General features: G+C 41.1%; 1 protein-coding gene across 6 annotated transcripts in view; it reads left to right on the top strand.

Annotated features, from left to right (window-relative positions):
* The window catches only part of LOC146984012 (extracellular sulfatase Sulf-2-like), a 127289-nt gene extending 109752 nt beyond the window's left edge, over nucleotides 1-17537 (top strand). For 2 of the 6 annotated variants that reach the window (XM_085780815.1, XM_085780817.1), the window contains 8 exons: nucleotides 5855-5949; nucleotides 6039-6098; nucleotides 6772-6938; nucleotides 7062-7204; nucleotides 7323-7446; nucleotides 11776-11809; nucleotides 11992-12048; nucleotides 14415-17537. In XM_085780815.1, coding sequence (XP_085636941.1) covers nucleotides 5855-5949; nucleotides 6039-6098; nucleotides 6772-6938; nucleotides 7062-7204; nucleotides 7323-7446; nucleotides 11776-11809; nucleotides 11992-12048; nucleotides 14415-14445 — 711 coding nt within the window. In that variant the 3' untranslated portion in view covers nucleotides 14446-17537. Of the gene's footprint in view, nucleotides 1-5854; nucleotides 5950-6038; nucleotides 6099-6771; nucleotides 6939-7061; nucleotides 7205-7322; nucleotides 7447-11772; nucleotides 11810-11991; nucleotides 12049-14414 lie in introns of all 6 variants that reach the window. The other 4 variants (XM_085780813.1, XM_085780814.1, XM_085780819.1 and 1 more) reach the window with 3 other exon arrangements.
* Nucleotides 17538-17961: the final 424 nt, after the last annotated feature.

The following is a 17961-nucleotide window of genomic DNA, read 5'->3' as shown; positions in this document are numbered from 1 at the left end:
ATAAGATAACCGTAGTTTGAGGATGTGATCTTAAAAAAAAAAAAAAAAAAAATTTTTTTTTTTTTTTTTTTTAAATTAATATTCGGGGCTAATTAAAAAACATCCGGGGCTTTAGCCCCGAATGTTTTAGCCTAGGGACGCCACTGGTCTTGGTTCAACTGTGTGTGCATCATGCATGGGGGGCCGTTCAGATGAAGCGTCTTTTGCGCGCGCTCAAACCCATTCAATGTAGCCGCGCGTCATGCACGCGCACAACTCAAAAGCCGTAGCCGCGCGCATTTGATGAGATGCATATTGTTTTTTCGTGCACGTCAGCGGCGCACAGCTGCACGACCTGCTTCTCCCCCGCTGTTGTGTCCCGGTTCCCTCGGCCTGTGTCTCTCCTACTGTTTCCCACTGAGCTCTGCCTCGTTTGACAGGTGAAGGAAGCCCGTATGTGGAAAGACGTCGCCTCCAAGATGTAGAATGTGTATTATAGAAGAGAAACACACATTTCAGGACCAATGACTTGTATCCTCAGAACAGAGTCAGACGTCCTGTGATGGTCAGGTCATATTTAAATTGAAAATCACAGGGCATGTCTGAGGATACAAGTCAGCAGTGTAAAGCTCCAGCATGATATGTAAATGATGATATGATAATGTCAAGATTTTTCATTTTATATCATACAAAACACCATGAAGTGTATAAATAAAAATGATGTGCTTACAAGTAAAATAAAAATATTTAAATTATTAGACGAAAAAGGTTAATTTAATTTCAATCTAGGCCTATTTGGATGTGCGGCCCCCAAGGTGTCTGTTAAGAAAAATTCTGGCCCTTCGACAAATGTATTTGAGTACCCCTGCTCTAAACTCTGTAAATATATCACTTTATTTGTGGTGTTTAAGAAAAAAGCACAGCAAATGTTAAAGGGATAGTTCACCCAAAATTCAAATTGCACTCATTATCTACTCACCCTCATGTGGACTAAGGGCTGGGAGAAGTTTCAGAGTCCTCCGTGGCTTCTCTGAGTTACAGGGGGTCTCGGCGTAGCAGTGCATGTCCATATAACGGTTGCAAATGGATACCAACTGTCTTCGTAACAAAAAGACACACCAAAAAACATCCAAATACCTCCATGCTGCTCGTATGTGATGTCTGTCTTGTATTGAAGCCCCGAAATGCGTGTCCATAGTCGGCTCATCCATCTTTTTTTTTTCTTTTGTCCTGTCGGTGATGTCACGTTACGTTGCATCTTGGGTAATTTGAGTGTGAGTAGTAAGCTCGTCATGCATACTCAATATTCTGGCGAACCTAGTATGCCATCCGGGAACTTCTGGCACACTCAAACCCGCATACTACGCATTTTCATACTAAAAATGACGTCAGAGTTGGTATGAGTTGTAGGCAAGTATGTGATTTTGAACACACCCCTGGTCTCTGTTTCCCTGCTGACTGACCCTTCCTGGTAACGCTTTATATTTAGGTCCTTGTAATAAGCATTAGTTAATAGGTAATAAGGCTCTTATAAGTGATTAAAAGATGCTTATTAACATTATTATGCATTTATAAGACTATATATGTATTAATAGACTCATTATAATATAGTTAATAGCAGACTATAATTGATTTATAATAACTTATAATAAACTTAGTTAACTGTTTGTTGATGCTTATGAACATTAATAAGATCCTTATGAGTATCTTATAATTGTTCATAATAACATTACAAACACATATATTGACTCAACTAGCCCAATCATTATGTCTTTGTTATGCCTTTATTAATCCTAAGGTATGTGTAATAAGCGTTAGTTAATAGGTAATAAGGCTCTTATAAGTGCTTACAAGTATTAATAGTCTCATTATAATATAGTTAATAGCAGACTATAAGAGATTTATAATAACTTATAAGAAACTTGTTAACTGTTTGTTGATGCTTAAGAACATTAATACAATCTTCATGAGTATCTTCTAATTGTTCATAATAACATTACAAACACATTGAGTGTAGCCCAACCATGATGTCTTTGTCATGCCTTTATTAATCTTTTTTGTTTGATTTATTAACATTAATATATACTTTATTGCTCATCTATTATAAATTAACTATGCACTTGTTAACAGTTAACTATGCTTTTTGCAGGTACTGGATCTAAAGCGAGAACAATGTCTTATTAAGGCTGATAAATCTTTTATTGTGCATTATTATGCCCTTATTATCAGTTAACTATGCACTTGTTAACAGTTAACCATGCTTTTTGCAGGTACTGGATCTAAAGCGAGAACAATGTCTTATTAAGTCTAATAAATCTTTTGTAATGCATTCATTAATGGTTAACAATGATTTTCACAACTTCCACATCTGTAATGAACAATACATGTGGTCAAGGTTGATGAAATGTAAAGAAAAGATTACATAGTAATACAAATGTTTCAACAGTGAAGCCCAACATTGTTTTATTCATTGCTGTCAAGTAAAGAGACATTTTACTGAAAATGTATAAAAATCTAAATCACCTAAAACAGGTAGAAAGCACCTTTAAAACATTTAGGCATATTATACAAATAATTTAACTCAAAAAAGTGCAATTTTGCAAAGTGCAACATGATTTTTATACTTAAAATGTATAAAAATAACCTAAAACAGGTCTTTGAAAAAAAAGTACACTTTTATTTTTTTTTTATTTTAATTCCATTGAACATTTAACGCAGCTGCTCTTTTGCACTCTTGTTTGCATCAAAAGCAATTCCCTCTTCCTCTTCTTCTTGCCATCATCTGAGGTTGAGGAGCTTGAGGAGTCTGAGGAGGGGTCGGTAGAGAATGAGGATAAAGGAAATTTACATCTGAGTTTTCATAATGACATTTTTTTAATGTAAAAACATAAAAAATAAAAGTCTCGATATATCCTGCAATAACACTTTACAGTTGAATTTTCAAGCATTTTAAATAGAGTCTTAATGTAGCACATTTCATTAAACTCAAACTCAAACTCAAATGACTGTGCTGAATGTACACAGCAGTAAGTAGGCTATCATGTACAGAAAAGTGTCAAGAACATATCAGACGGTGCACAACGAAAGAGAGAAGTTATATATTTCGACAATGTACATTGTATAAGCCTAGCTGGAGACTACGGAAGCTTATTGCATTCATTCAATAAAAAAAAATACAGATCCTGTTTTTCTGAGTAATTTTTTCTGTTTTTCTGAGTAATTTTTTTAAAAATCAGTTTTTCTGAGTAATTTTTTCTGTTTTTCTGAGTAATTTTTTTGGATCAGTTTTTCTGAGTAATTTTTTTCCTGTTTTTCTGAGTAATTTTTTTTGGATCAGTTTTTCTGAGTAATTTTTTTCCTGTTTTTCTGAGTAATTTTCCTGTTTTTCTGAGTAACTTTTCTGTTTTTCTGAGTAATTTTTCCTGTTTTTCTGAGTAATTTTTCTGTTTTTCTGAGTAATTTTCCTGTTTTTCTGAGTAATTTTTCTGTTTTTCTGAGTAATTTTTTCTCTACTTCGAAATCTCGCGATAACTACGGAAGCCGGTGCTTGGCCGCCGCCGCCGCCGCCGCCGCTCTGGTGGCTCTACCCGCTTCACAGACCCCGGTGCCCGGCCGTAGGTGGCTCACACACCCGGGGAAGGACATCCTGGCAGTTAAGAGGATAAACTTTCTGCTTCTAAGTTGTTGTTAAGTTTAGGAGCAGCGCAGCGGCTCACGGCTGCAGCTCTGTTCACTTCATACACTGAGAATGGAGTCAGTGTATGAAGTGAACAGAGCTGCAGCCGCGAGCCGCTGCGCTGCTCCTTAACTAGAAGCAGAAAGTTTCTCCTCTTAACTATGCTGCCAGTATGGCCTTCCCTGGGTGTGTGAGCCCGGCCGCCCCCGCCGTAGCAGCAGCAGCAGCGGCGGCGGCCGGGCTCACACACCCTCACTGCCAGGATGTCCTTCCCCGGGTGTGTGAGCCACCTACGGCCGGGCACAGCCGAAAAGTAGGCTACAACACACACAACATAACGTTACAGCCGCAGTGTTGTGAGTGAATCATGTCGGGACAACCAGGCTTCATGAACCTGCTTCACAGACCCCGGTGCTCGGCCGCCACTAGAGCGGCGGCGGCGGCGGCGGCCAAGCACCGGCTTCCGTAGTTAACGCGAGATTTCGAAGTAGAGAAAAAATTACTCAAAAAAACAGGGAAAAAAATTACTCAGAAAAACAAGGGGAAAAAATTACTCAGAAAAACAAGGGGAAAAAATTACTCAGAAAAACAGGGGGAAAAAAATTACTCAGAAAAACAGGGAAAAAAAATTACTCAGAAAAACAGAAATAATTACTCAGAAAAACTGATCCAAAAAAAATTACTCAGAAAAACAGGAAAAAAATTACTCAGAAAAACTGATCCAAAAAAATTACTCAGAAAAACAGGAAAAAAATTACTCAGAAAAACTGATCCAAAAAAAATTACTCAGAAAAACAGGAAAAAAATTACTCAGAAAAACTGATCCAAAAAAATTACTCAGAAAAACTGATCCAAAAAAATTACTCAGAAAAACAGAAAAAATTACTCAGAAAAACTGATTAAAAAAAAAATTACTCAGAAAAACAGAAAAAATTACTCAGAAAAACTGATTTTAAAAAAAATTACTCAGAAAAACAGAAAAAATTACTCAGAAAAACAGGATCTGTATTTTTTTTTATTGAATGAATGCAATAAGCTTCCGTAGGAGACAAAATAAACTACATTTTAATATAAAAACGTTCTCACTGATACACAGAGGAGCGCTTCCGTAGGGCAGCAACAGTCTTGAGGCGGCTAGGTCTACACTAGCTTCGGCTAACGTTAGCTATGCATGTTTGAGTTTGTACTAACTAGTTAGCAGCAGTTAAACTTACCAGAAGAGTCATCCTCCGTCTCACAACGCTTCCTCTTGTCAGCTGCTTCTTTTCGAGGCCCAGAATGGGTTTGAATTCTACTCGGGGGCAAAAATGTTGGGCAACTACCTCCATTTTTACAGATGGGCATGTGTTAAGCTATCAGCTGCTAGCTTAAACCGGAACTTCCGGTTTTGCTGTTTGCCTTCAAAATAAAAGCGAAAGGGTAAAATGTTTCAAGTGAGAAGAAACTCTACAAGTCTGCTCTTCTCCTCCGACGCACCTTTCTGAAAACCAAAATCAAATGCATAATAAAAGATTTATCAGCCTTAATAAGACATTGTTCTCGCTTTAGATCCAGTACCTGCAAAAAGCACAGTTTACTGTAAACAAGTAAACTTATAATAGATGAGCAATAAAGTATAATGTTAATAAATCAAACAAAAAAAAGATTAATAAAGGCATGACAAAGACATCATGGTTGGGTTAGATTGATACTCATGAAGATTTTATTAATGTTCTTAAGCATCAACAGTTAACAAGTTTCTTATAAGTTATTATAAATCTCTTATAGTCTGCTATTAACTATATTATAATGAGACTATTAATACTTGTTAGCACTTATAAGAGCCTTATTACCTATTAACTAACGCTTATTACACAGACCTTAAGATTAATAAAGACATAATGATTGGGCTAGTTGAGTCAATATATGTGTTTGTAATGTTATTATGAACAATTATAAGATACTCATAAGGATTTTATTAATGTTCATAAGCATCAACAAACAGTTAACTAAGTTTATTATAAGTTATTATGAATCTCTTATAGTCTGCTATTAACTATATTATAATGAGTCTATTAATACATATAGTCTTATAAATGCATAATAATATTAATAAGCATCTTGTAATCACTTATAAGGGCCTTATTACCTATTAACTAATGCTTATTACAAGGACCTTAATATAAAGCGTTACCCCCTTCCTTCTCTCTCCTCTTTTAGATCGAGACTCTGCAGACTAAAATAAAGAACCTGAGAGAGGTCAGAGGTCACCTGAAGAAGGCCCGCCCCCTGCAGTGCGACTGTAACAAGTACCTGTAAGCGACACAGATATGAACACATCACAGTGTGAGAGCTGGAGAGCTGGGGGGATTTAGATCCTTAGTGATGTTTGGATGCTTTTCAGGTACAAGTCCAAGCTGAAGAACAAGCTGAGGTTCAGAGGAGGAGGTCTGCACCCGTTCAGGTGAGACTGAGATTAGGGTGAGAGAAGGTTTATAAAAACTAAAAAATATCCATATAAAAATCTATTTAAAATCACAACTAAGAAATATGACACAAACAATAAAGAGAAGACCAAAACAAGAACTTGATAGTTTTTCTGGGATAGTTTACCCAGAATTCAAATTGCACTCTGCACAGAAGTTTCAGAGTCCTCCGTGGCTTCTCTGAGTTACAGGGGGTCTCGGCGTAGCAGTGCATGTCCATATAACGGTTGCAAATGGATACCAACTGTCTTCGTAACAAAAAGACACACCAAAAAACATCCAAATACCTCCATGCTGCTCGTATGTAATGTCCGTCTTGTATTGAAGCCCCGAAATGCTTCGTCCAAATTGGACTGACCAGGAAGAGGAGCTTCCGCTACAAACAAGCTTGAAATATAGACTTATTTAATTTTTTTCGGAACAATTTCGAGACCCCCTGTAACTCAGGGAAGCCACGGAGGACTCTGAAACTTCTCCCAGCCCTTAGTCGACATGAGGGTGAGTAGATAATGAGTGCAATTTGAATTTTGGGTGAACTATCCCTTTAATAATATCAGTAAGACACATTGCTGCATTCCACTATGTAATTTAAAAGTCTTTAAAAAAATCTTGTGCATCAAGTCCTTGGTGTGTGTTTGTGTGTGAGCTCAGGAAGGGCGGGGCTCGGGATAAGGCATGGCTTCTGAAGGAGCAGAAGAGGAGGAAGAAGATGAGGAAGATGATCAAGAGGATCAAGAACAACGACACCTGTTCGATGCCCGGACTCACCTGCTTCACACATGACAACCAGCACTGGCACACTGCCCCCTACTGGACACGTACGACACACACACAGATCTGACCAATGAGACAAGCATTTGTACTAATAATATTGATAGGCTGTTACATGATCCTTTATATGTGTGTGTGTGTGTGTGTGTGTGTGTGTGTGTGTGTTGCAGTGGGTACGTTCTGCGCATGCACCAGTGCTAACAACAACACATACTGGTGTCTGAGGACCATCAACGAGACTCACAACTTCCTCTTCTGTGAGTTTGCCACCGGCTTCCTGGAGTACTTTGACCTCAGCACAGACCCATACCAGGTACACAACACACACACACACACCTCTATACACGCACACACAATAAACATGAGTCCATCAAAAAATGAGAACAATATTTTCACCTGTTTTATTTACTCTCCACCCCCCCCCTCTTCAGTTGATAAATGCTGTCAGCTCTTTAGATCGGACCGTTCTCAATCAGCTCCATGTTCAGCTGATGGAGCTCAGAGGCTGCAGAGGACACAAGCAGTGTAATCCTCGCACACGCTCAGTGGAGCTGGGTATGATGCACACGCGCACGCACGCACGCACACACACACACACACACACACACACACACACACACACACACACACACACACACACATGTTTTTATGGCTATCTTAGTGAGGACACTCATTGACATAATGTTTCCCCTAGCCCCTTACCCTAGAACAGCGGTACTCAATAGGCGGCCCGCGGGCCGCATCCGGCCCGCCGAACCATCCAATCAGACCCGCGACTGAGTTCTACTAGTTTATATATTACTCTATACTGTATTTCTCGGGCTCCGTGCGCCTGTAAGTCAAAGCGCTGGGACATGGAAACAAGTCGCTCCGTTTATGTGTGCCTGTGAGGTCCTGCACTGGGATACAGAAACGCCGACGAACCCAAATCACCATGCGCGAGTGTTTGGGGAGTCGGCTGGACTGCAGGGTTTTCCCTGCCTGTCTGCAGAGACCGTGGGTGATTTTCACCGCCGTCTTGGTTCAACTGTGTGTGCATCATGCATGGGGGGCCGTTCAGATGAAGCGTCTTTTGCGCGCGCTCAAACCCATTCAATGTAGCCGCGCGTCATGCACGCGCACAACTCAAAAGCCGTAGCCGCGCGCATTTGATGAGATGCATATTGTTTTTTCGTGCACGTCAGCGGCGCACAGCTGCACGACCTGCTTCTCCCCCGCTGTTGTGTCCCGGTTCCCTCGGCCTGTGTCTCTCCTACTGTTTCCCACTGAGCTCTGCCTCGTTTGACAGGTGAAGGAAGCCCGTATGTGGAAAGACGTCGCCTCCGAGATGTAGAATGTGTATTATAGAAGAGAAACACACATTTCAGGACCAATGACTTGTATCCTCAGAACAGAGTCAGACGTCCTGTGATGGTCAGGTCATATTTAAATTGAAAATCACAGGGCATGTCTGAGGATACAAGTCAGCAGTGTAAAGCTCCAGCATGATATGTAAATGATGATATGATAATGTCAAGATTTTTCATTTTATATCATACAAAACACCATGAAGTGTATAAATAAAAATGATGTGCTTACAAGTAAAATAAAAATATTTAAATTATTAGACGAAAAAGGTTAATTTAATTTCAATCTAGGCCTATTTGGATGTGCGGCCCCCAAGGTGTCTGTTAAGAAAAATTCTGGCCCTTCGACAAATGTATTTGAGTACCCCTGCCCTAGAACCTTAACCATCCAAAACAAATGCCGAACCTGTGTAACTTATTTGGCTTTTTATTAGCGAAAATCAAATATGTCTTTCATAAATCCGTATTTCACTGAAGTGGAATCACACCTGCATACAAATGAAAGCTTTCTCGTACCTTAGAATGAGTTGTTACAAGTCGTTCCAAATACATAAGTGGGCGACGCACCGAACCAAGGCGGCCATGTTGCATCGCCATTTCTTACGTTGAGTGGCAGTGTGACCGTAGGTAACCACGGAAACTCAGCGGAGCTGTCGGCTCGGCCTGTTAAAACTGTCACCACTGTGTAGTGTGAGGAAGGACGGAGGCACTGGTGTTGCATTCAGGTGCAGTCAGGCAGACGGCCATCGGCAAACCAACCGGATGTCATTTTACTCCACGAGAGAAAGACGGTAAAACGTGGGTCAGGTAAACAATATGACATCACCATGACAACATATTGTCAGGCCTGTATTGTTTTGCCTCGTGCTGGCGGAGCACTTGTTTACATATGGCGCATTTCCACTAGCACGGCTCGGCTCGATACGGCTCGGCACGGCACGGCTCGGTTTGGTTGTGTTTCCATTACAACTGAGTATCACTAGTGCCGCCGTGACGTCATTTACACGGCGCCGAGCAACGCTCTAAACTCTGTAAATATATAACTTTAGCAACATTTGAAACATTTTCAGGCGAGAAAGTAGTCGTTTAGATCCCCAACGTGTTGAAAAACTGACAAAATACCAGCTGTTTACAATTTTGTTTCAACGAAGTCGGCGTTACTAAAGCTAGCCGTAGTGAGCAACGCACTTCCGGTTATTTTCACAAAATAAAACACCTGTTGCCTTTTATCATAAGGAAAGCCATTACGATAGAACTGGTGCTTTTACTTTGTAAACAGGAAGTGAACCTACCCTCACTGTAGCTAGCTTTAAACCGCCGTTTTGACTGCTCTCGTCCCCATAACGGCATTTAATTTTCAATATGCCTTACCGGAGAGTCTTGCCAGCTCCGAGATCGGCCTGGTTCATTGTAAAACATTTATTTATTGATGTAAATGTGGTGTTTTCTGTGCGTACAGAACCCAAGGCAGTGCTGCTCTTCTTTCTAACCACAAACAAACTGCTGCTACAGCCACAATTGTTAGATTTAATCAATGACACCAACATTTAAGAGTTTAACCAGCCGGTGGTAAACCTCTAAAAAGCCATCGGGGAAGTTAATTAGCGGTCTGTTCTCCTCGGGGTGACGGTGGTAGGCTGGCCGGCGGAGCACGTCAGGAGCCGGGCTGCTGCCTCTGTGATGTCGCGGTCACTGCTCGGACCTGGAGCTTCACTTCTCCGAAAAACATCGGGGCAAACTTCTAAACAGCCGTCGTTTGGATAAACTAACCGCACATGGGGATCTAAACAGTTACTTTCTCGCATGAAAAAATATTAAAACTTAATAAAGTCACGTAATAACAGAGCCAGTCTAAATATTAGAAATTCTCTGGTAATAACAGCTTCAGCAGGAACATTTCTGTTGTCGGTCGTCGCTTCCAGTGACGACACTCATCGGCCAATCAGTGGAAGGCAGTTGGCTGACGTCACGTTTTAGTAACGCTTCGGCTCGCTTGGAACCAGGGCTGAGGTGATACCAAAACTGTACCCGGTTGCAGGTACTGCGTGCTAGTGGAAACACGCAATAGCGCGCCGAGCCGTGCCGTACCGAGCCGAACCGTGCTAGTGGAAATGCGCCAATAGACTCTTGTTTATCCTGTTACATGCAGCGTCTGTTGTCTGTCTGACGTCTGCCCGATTTCACGTGAATGCAATATCAAGAATACGTTCAGATGTGCAACCGCACCACTAGATGGGGGGAATTACTACATATTATACCTTTAACCTAACTTAAACCTAATTATAATAACCTTGTTATTATAAAGTCTTAACCCACAAACTTCTTTTTGGGCTTGTACACTCAGCTAATGTAAGTGTGAAAAATAAATATTTATTTGGAATACTGCTAGAAAAGCAATTACAAAGAAATGGCTCAAGCCAGACATCCCATCTATAGATTTATTTACGATGTGTATGTAATAGAAAGAATCACTTTTTCAATGAGGCTTCAGCTATCTAAATTCAATGACATCTGGAAGCAATGGAAGATGTACATTTCCCTGAAACGCCCTTTTTTTAAAAGTCTCTTTTCTATCAAGATGATATAGATTAATTGATTGGTTAATTACTTTGCTGTAATATTGTGACAGAAAATGTTCATGTTGTGTTACTTTATAAAATGCTTTGTAAAAGGAAAAACAATTAAAAAATAAAAAAGAAAGCATATAATCACTGTGTTATAATAAACTGAACACTGACAAAAAATAAATAAATAAAGTCTTAACCATAGACTGTAAAAAGAATGGACGTAGCACCCGTGATGTCACCCATTGGTTTTGGGGAGTCGTTTTTGTGACTCAAAGATGGCGGCCTGAACAGCGCCATGTTGGATTTACCGGCCGAGAACCCGCCCACTGGCCTAGAAGCAGCTGTCCACGGACCGCTCCGGACCTGTCACTCAACGTTTCCGCGCCCTAATTGGCCAAAGTTTTAACCTAATAACAGTAAAACGGTAGAGTTAAAAAAAAATTCACCCCCCTCAGAGTGTGTGCGGAGGTAGAAACTATCGATTGAGACCAAAAAAACATGATGACACCAGGCTTTGATCATGTTCATTGAGGATGTAAAGTCGGTGATTTTAACATGGGGGTCTATGGAGAATGCTGCTTTCTGACACCAGCCCCCAGAGGAAGAAGAGGGGATTGCAGTTTTTTGAACGCGGAAGTGACTTCACTTCTCAGACCGACAACTGCCCCCTTGGTCTTCTTAACCCTCGGTCTGAGAAAGTGAGAACCGGCCAAAATGTCCTCACTTTCCCAATATGTCCTCACGTTTAAAACTCAAACTGGTCCTCACATGTACAGCTGTACAAGTACACACACACACACACACACATTAATTGGAGCTCATAGTCCGCATCCTCACACTCCCATACTCAACCCTTTGAAACACACACTCTGGCCTTAGCAGTGCTGCTTCAGGTGTGTGCTTCAGGATTCAGTCAGCCAATCACAAGTGGCCTTTGCTCGCTAACCAATCGGACTGTCTCTTCACAGCAGGAGGGCGGGAACACGGCAGCTTTGATGACTACAGGTACACACACACACACACACACACACAAACACACACAAGCTCTCATGCACATGATGTTTTCCCGCTTTGAAAGCTGCATGTCTTCCTGACGGAGCTTAGGGCTGCTGGGGGAGGAGCAGAGAAAGAGAGAGCGAGCGTGCGTGCGTGTGCGTAACATGGTGTGTGTGTGTTTGTTGCATCAGGGTGTTTGAGAGGAGGAAGTGGCCGAGAGTCAAGAAACCTTCGTCGTCTCGAACCCTGTGAGTCTTCCTCCTGTCCTGCTCTTTGCATGCCGCTGCTCGCTGCCTCGGCGCTGCACCTGGGTCTGATGAGTCCCGCCCACGCCACAGTCATCCATCATTTTCACTTCATACGTCGGCCATGTATAGTTCTGTCTGTTTGTAAATGTCTTCATTAAATGACAGCTTGATGAAGAGAGAGAGTCTCAGCCAACATCAAACAGAATCCAAACTATGGAGGAACAAATGAATCATATTCTCTACAGGCTCATTAAAGTTCACCCCTAAAATAAAACCCTGTGTCCTCAATGAAGTTAGTAACTGAATTACTACCAGGAAAGTAACTATTATGTTACTTTTTTTTTTTAAATAAAATGCTCAAATATGTCGAATTACTTGGTTAGTTAGTTCCAGATAAACGGCTTTTATCCAACTAGTTGATGGACTGAAAAAATGTGTATTAAAGGATAATTACCGTTTTTTACCATCTGGACCTTATTTCTAGCATAAAATACAATCATTTACTCACCCAGATAACTTTGGTGTCATTACAAGTCGTTCCGACGAAATTAGCTCCAGCCGAGAGCCGCGTATCCGTATAATGCGAGAACACGGGGCAGCAGAATGCAGCCTCTAAATAACACATTATCTGCCGTGAAACTTGTTCATTTCACCAATGTTTTGTTATGATACACTAGTGCTATTCCCCTCTGAGTCCGGGGTTAGCTGTTATCAACATCCGGGGTCTGTAGGTTGACCTACTGACCTGTGACCTGGATGATGTCATCTCCGACCGCTGCCCGGCTCATTCTGATAATAATGATTCCGCTTCAGCATTCGGGTCCATTTTTAGCTCAACTAGCCAGAACTTTAGTGAGTCCAGGTTGAGGAGAGGAAGCCTGTGGAAGCTGAACTTCATCCAGCTGCTCATTTTGTTCTGACAAGTCGGAAACACGCAGAAACAAACCATAGTATTAGCAGTAGCAACAAGCCGCGCCGCAAAGCGGTCGGAGATGACATCATCCAGGTCAGAGGTCAGTAGGTCAACCTACAGACCCCGGATGTTGATAACAGCTAACCCCGGACTCAGAGGGGAATAGCACTAGTGTATCATAACTAAATATTGGTGAAATGAACGAGTTTCACGGCAGACAATGTGTTATTTAGAGGCTGCATTCTGCTGCCCTGAAGACTCGCATTATATGGATATACGCGGCTCTCGGCTGTAGCTAATTTCTTCAGAACGACTTGTAATGACACCAAAGTCATCTGGGTGAGTAAATGATCGTATTTTATGCTAGAAATAAGGTCCAGAATGTAAAAAACGGTAATTATCCTTTAACAGGAGTATTATTTTGTGATGAGACTTCTTGACTCAAGTAACTACACATTTTATTGTCAGTAATTATATGTGTAATATAGTTAATATAGAAACTGTCACTTTTTTGGGTTACTCGTTTCTGAAAAAGTAGTGTCGTTAGTAACGCTGTTATTCCCATCACTGTACTGGTGATTACAAACCAAGTGCAGATTACTGTAAGTGTAACACTAACAGTATAGATTTGATCAGAAAAACATAACACATAACCAAAAGAGTCTGTTTTATAAGCAGCTTATCACGAGAGGATCTAATTACATTCATTAGAGATCAGAGTAACAGTTACAGATGTTACATTTCCCCCCTTTTTTATTACACCTGTAACCTGAGCTGCTTAAAACACGGGTAATTAAATTAGATCTGTGCATCATGTCATGATGACTAACACACTGAGTTACAAGACTGTTGGATCAATACCGTTATTAAACTCGGTTACACAATATTGAGTGTGGTTGGGTTTACAGGAGGAAAGAAGCCAAAAATGATGAAATTAAAAAAAACAGTAAAGAAATGGAAATAGAACAATAAATCAATCAAATAGGAAAATAATTAACAATAATAATAAGACAGACAGACCTCTGGATTGCATTGTATAATTTTAAAGAAAACTGATGTGCAACAAGGTGTTAGGAAGTGGGTTTTCTGACCCTCTGAAAGTGAAATATAGACGTCAAAATAACTAAATTGATGAAGTAAGAATTCTAACCACTGTTTTATTTCATGATAGATAGTTTATGGTCCTGTATGTAGAATCCAATCACAGTAATTACAGACAAAACGTCTACACTGTGTCTTTAATAACCTCATCATAGATTTATAAATGTCAGTGTGTGTCTCTACCAGGATCTGTGTGTGTTTGACTCATCTGTCCTGCATGTGCCTTAGTCCTCTATGTCTGTCTGTTAAACAACACCAACTATTGGAGCACACACATACACACACACACGCACAACCGTACTGTAAGATGTGCAGAAGTTGACCCTAGTCCCTGTACAATGTGTGTGTCCAGAGGTCCGATCTGGGACGGCTGGAAGGGCTAAGCGTCCTGATTGGTTGGAGCAGGTTCCTGACCCCGCCCACAGCAGCCCGAAGGAGCAGGGCGTGGTCGTCAACCACGCTGCATCATCGCTTGGCGACCTTGCCCCCATCTCGCCGGTCAGCCAATCAGCTTCCGCCATTTCTGTGACATCGCTAGGACCTCCCACCCTGCTGCTCAGGGAGACGCTGGGACCAAACACCCAACACACCTCTTCATCAGCTGCTCCTCCCTCCTCTTCCCCCCCTCCTTTCTCCTCTGAGGAGCGTGGCGCTGGGGGGGAGGAGCCAGGGGGAGGAGGAGGAGGATGAAAGCAATGAGGAGGAGGGGGAAGAGGAGACAGAGAGGTAGAAAGAAAGAAAGAAAGAAAGAAAGAAAGAAAGAAAGAAAGAAAGAAAGAAAGAAAGAAAGAAAGCTCACCTCTTCCTCCTCCTCCTCTGCAGGTGACCTCCCAGCGGCCATATTTGTTTTACGTGTTCATATTTAGTCTTTCTAACAGTCTGTTGAGACGTTAAAGGACCTGTCCACCCTGTTTTTGTTATTGTTCAACTCAGACTGAGAGAGAAACAGAAAACAAACTCCACGTCGAACACTGTGACATCACTGCTGATGTCAGCGGGGTGTCATTTTTACTTTTTCTTTTCATTTTTTTGTGTTTTTCTTCCACTAACTTGAGCGTTGGTCCGCTTTACTGACGACAGAGCAACAGTTGTACTAACATGGTGACTGACTCCAGTACCCACAATGCAACGCAGTGGCCCTGAATAGAACGACCAACATAACGTTTTAAAAAATAGAAGAAAAAAAAAAGAACAAACAAGGAAAAGAACAAAAGATACAAGACTGGAAGATGGATGTCTTGTTCAAGTGTCATCAACCAATAAAGAGAGGACTACAGGATGATGTCATCTCATCCGGAACTTGCCACAGCTCTTTTTGTGAATTAAAAACTAGAGATTTTTTTAAAGGCGAAGCTGCCACCCTGGAAAACCAGTTTTACTCCGTCATCATGTTTTTATTTTCATTTTTATTTTTCTCATGTTAACCATCTAATCACATGCTTCCCTTTTCAGTGCGGTTTTCTCCAACTATTTTGTCAGCTGATTTTTTATTTAGGTGTCCATTCTTCTCCCTCCCTCTCTCCTTCGCCCCAAAATGATCAGCCACTGGTCACAAATGTCCAGAGTTCAAAATAAAATAATTATAAAAATGTAAAATATAACTGTAGTAAAACAACTGGATTCACACAGGAAGCAAAAACTGGGTGGAAGAATGACACCTTTGATGATCTCTGCCTGTCGTCCGTTGGTGTTTTAGATGTCTGATCAGTCGTGACATCACTTCTCTGCCCTCAGTTCACTCACTCTGTGTTGCAGTTTTTGGACTTTTCTCAGATTACTGATTCTCTCAAATCTTTTATTTGTGAAGTTTTTTTTTTGATATCTTGAGTATACAAATACACAGCGTAAATGTGACATTTTAAAAAGGCAGTTACAACTATATTCTTTCCTCTTGCGTTATCTAGTGAAACCTGTTTTCTATGATATCACCCACTCATTTCAGTTATTTATATTAACCTGTCCATGAGGCCCATATATATTCTTTGTGTCATATCCAACTCTAACCATCTGCACCACAGAGAGTTCATGTCAAGATTCAAATCATAATTACAACTTGAAAAGGCATACGCCGAGCAAAGTTAACCCCTAATGTAATGGATAAAACTGACTGTGCCCAAAACATCTGGAGTTGTCAAACACATCTTTCCCTTTCCTCCATTCACTGGATAATAGTGTGTGGACGTGTAGTCTACTCCAATGAGTATTTGTTTTTTGTTTTTTACAGCGAAACATGAAAAAGTGTACATCATGGTGGTTAAAATAACACAACACTGTGTAAATCCACTCACTTCAACCCAGAGCCCAGCAGTCTGGATCAGACAAAGACTAAAGAGAATGTGAGAGAAGCTGAGGGAACTCATGCAGCAGTTTGGGAACTTGATGTGTGTTTGATGAAAGACTTTAATAATCTGAGGGAGCGACAGAACATCACTGCGCGCACAAACATGACACCCCCCCCCCAACACCTACTGGACCCCGTCACATGTGCACGCAGCCAGATACACTACCGTGTGCATTCCCCATACAACAACAACATAAGGCGTTGTTTGTCATCGCCTTCAGAAACTCCCCCACAGGGTGTGAGTGTTTTCTTATCTGACGTGTGTGTCTGCGGTTCAGGTTTGGAAGAGTCTGGAACGACAGCAGGTCTCAGGAGGTCTGCAGTGTCAGAGTCCTGGTTAGTGGGTGATCTCAGGCGTTCGACAAACAGCTAATTCTGTTGTGTGTGTTGGTTTTTATTATGATGTTCTTCACTCTGGGCTGTTGTTCTATCCCTGGTCTGTTTGGATGTTTTCTTGTTTGATTTTTGAGGTTCACAACCACATTTATTTTTGTTTTACTTCACATTTTCTGATGTAAAATCCCACAAGAGCTTGTTGTTGATCCACAGAGCCGATGCACACACACACACCACCATAAAACTTCCACTAGAAATACATTTTTCTTTTCTAACTGTAAAAGTGTTTGAGGGTGACTTGTTTCTTCCTGTGTGAATGCAGCCGACCAGTCTTTTTTTTTTTTTTTAACCCCAAATGTATTTGCTCTGCGGTGCTATTTGCTGTCTAACAACTATCTAGGAAAAAACCTTCTGGTTGTGTTTGAATGTATTTGTAAATGTTTAGGTGTGTTCTCTAAAGATGCGCATTAGAATCGGACGAATCGGACCACCTGAGACTGGACCGACTCACACACACACACACACACACACACCTGCACCAGCACTCCCTCCACCCCTTCACACACATACACACACACACACACACACACACACTGAAGGACAAACTGCTGAGCACTTTGATTGGAGGATGGAGGGATGAATGGACCGATGGAGGGTTCATGGCAAGACTTGATGACACATGATGTAAAGCGGCCATGTGCAGCCAGTGATACTGATCTAACACACCTGTACAGTCACCCACTGACCTGTGGATACAGTGATTGGTTTTAGTTTGTGAATAAAGTGTTGAATGCCAAATCTACCCTCTTCGTATGAATGTATAAATACGCTTGTGTGGGAAACCATAGAATCTGAAAAACTAGAGACTGAACTAAAAAAAATGTAATTTTTGTCATATTTAAAAACTATTTTCAATTAGACCATCAGTAGTTTTATGGATTATGATCATATTAAAGATACCTGCTAATCGGATGGGTTTGTTTATTCACAGACATGTCAGGTGTTGCTTACAGTGGCTGAGATGCGGAGAGGTGTAGGCCTAGATATTGTGTAAGAATTACTCCCATCTAGTGGTGCGGTTGTAGATCGCAAGCAACTCAGTCGTATTTTTCATGCTGCATTCACGTGAAATCGGTTAGATGGCAGACGGACGACAGCCGTTGAACGTAACAGCTTAAACAAGCCTCTATGTAAACAAGTGGTCCGTCAGCACGAGGCAAAA

The sequence above is a fragment of the Trachurus japonicus genome, chromosome 7 (assembly GCF_045865225.1).
Source record: "Trachurus japonicus isolate A0001 chromosome 7, Traja_1.0".
Taxonomy (NCBI): Eukaryota; Metazoa; Chordata; class Actinopteri; order Carangiformes; family Carangidae; genus Trachurus; species Trachurus japonicus.
This window is presented reverse-complemented; position numbering and strand designations above follow the sequence as displayed.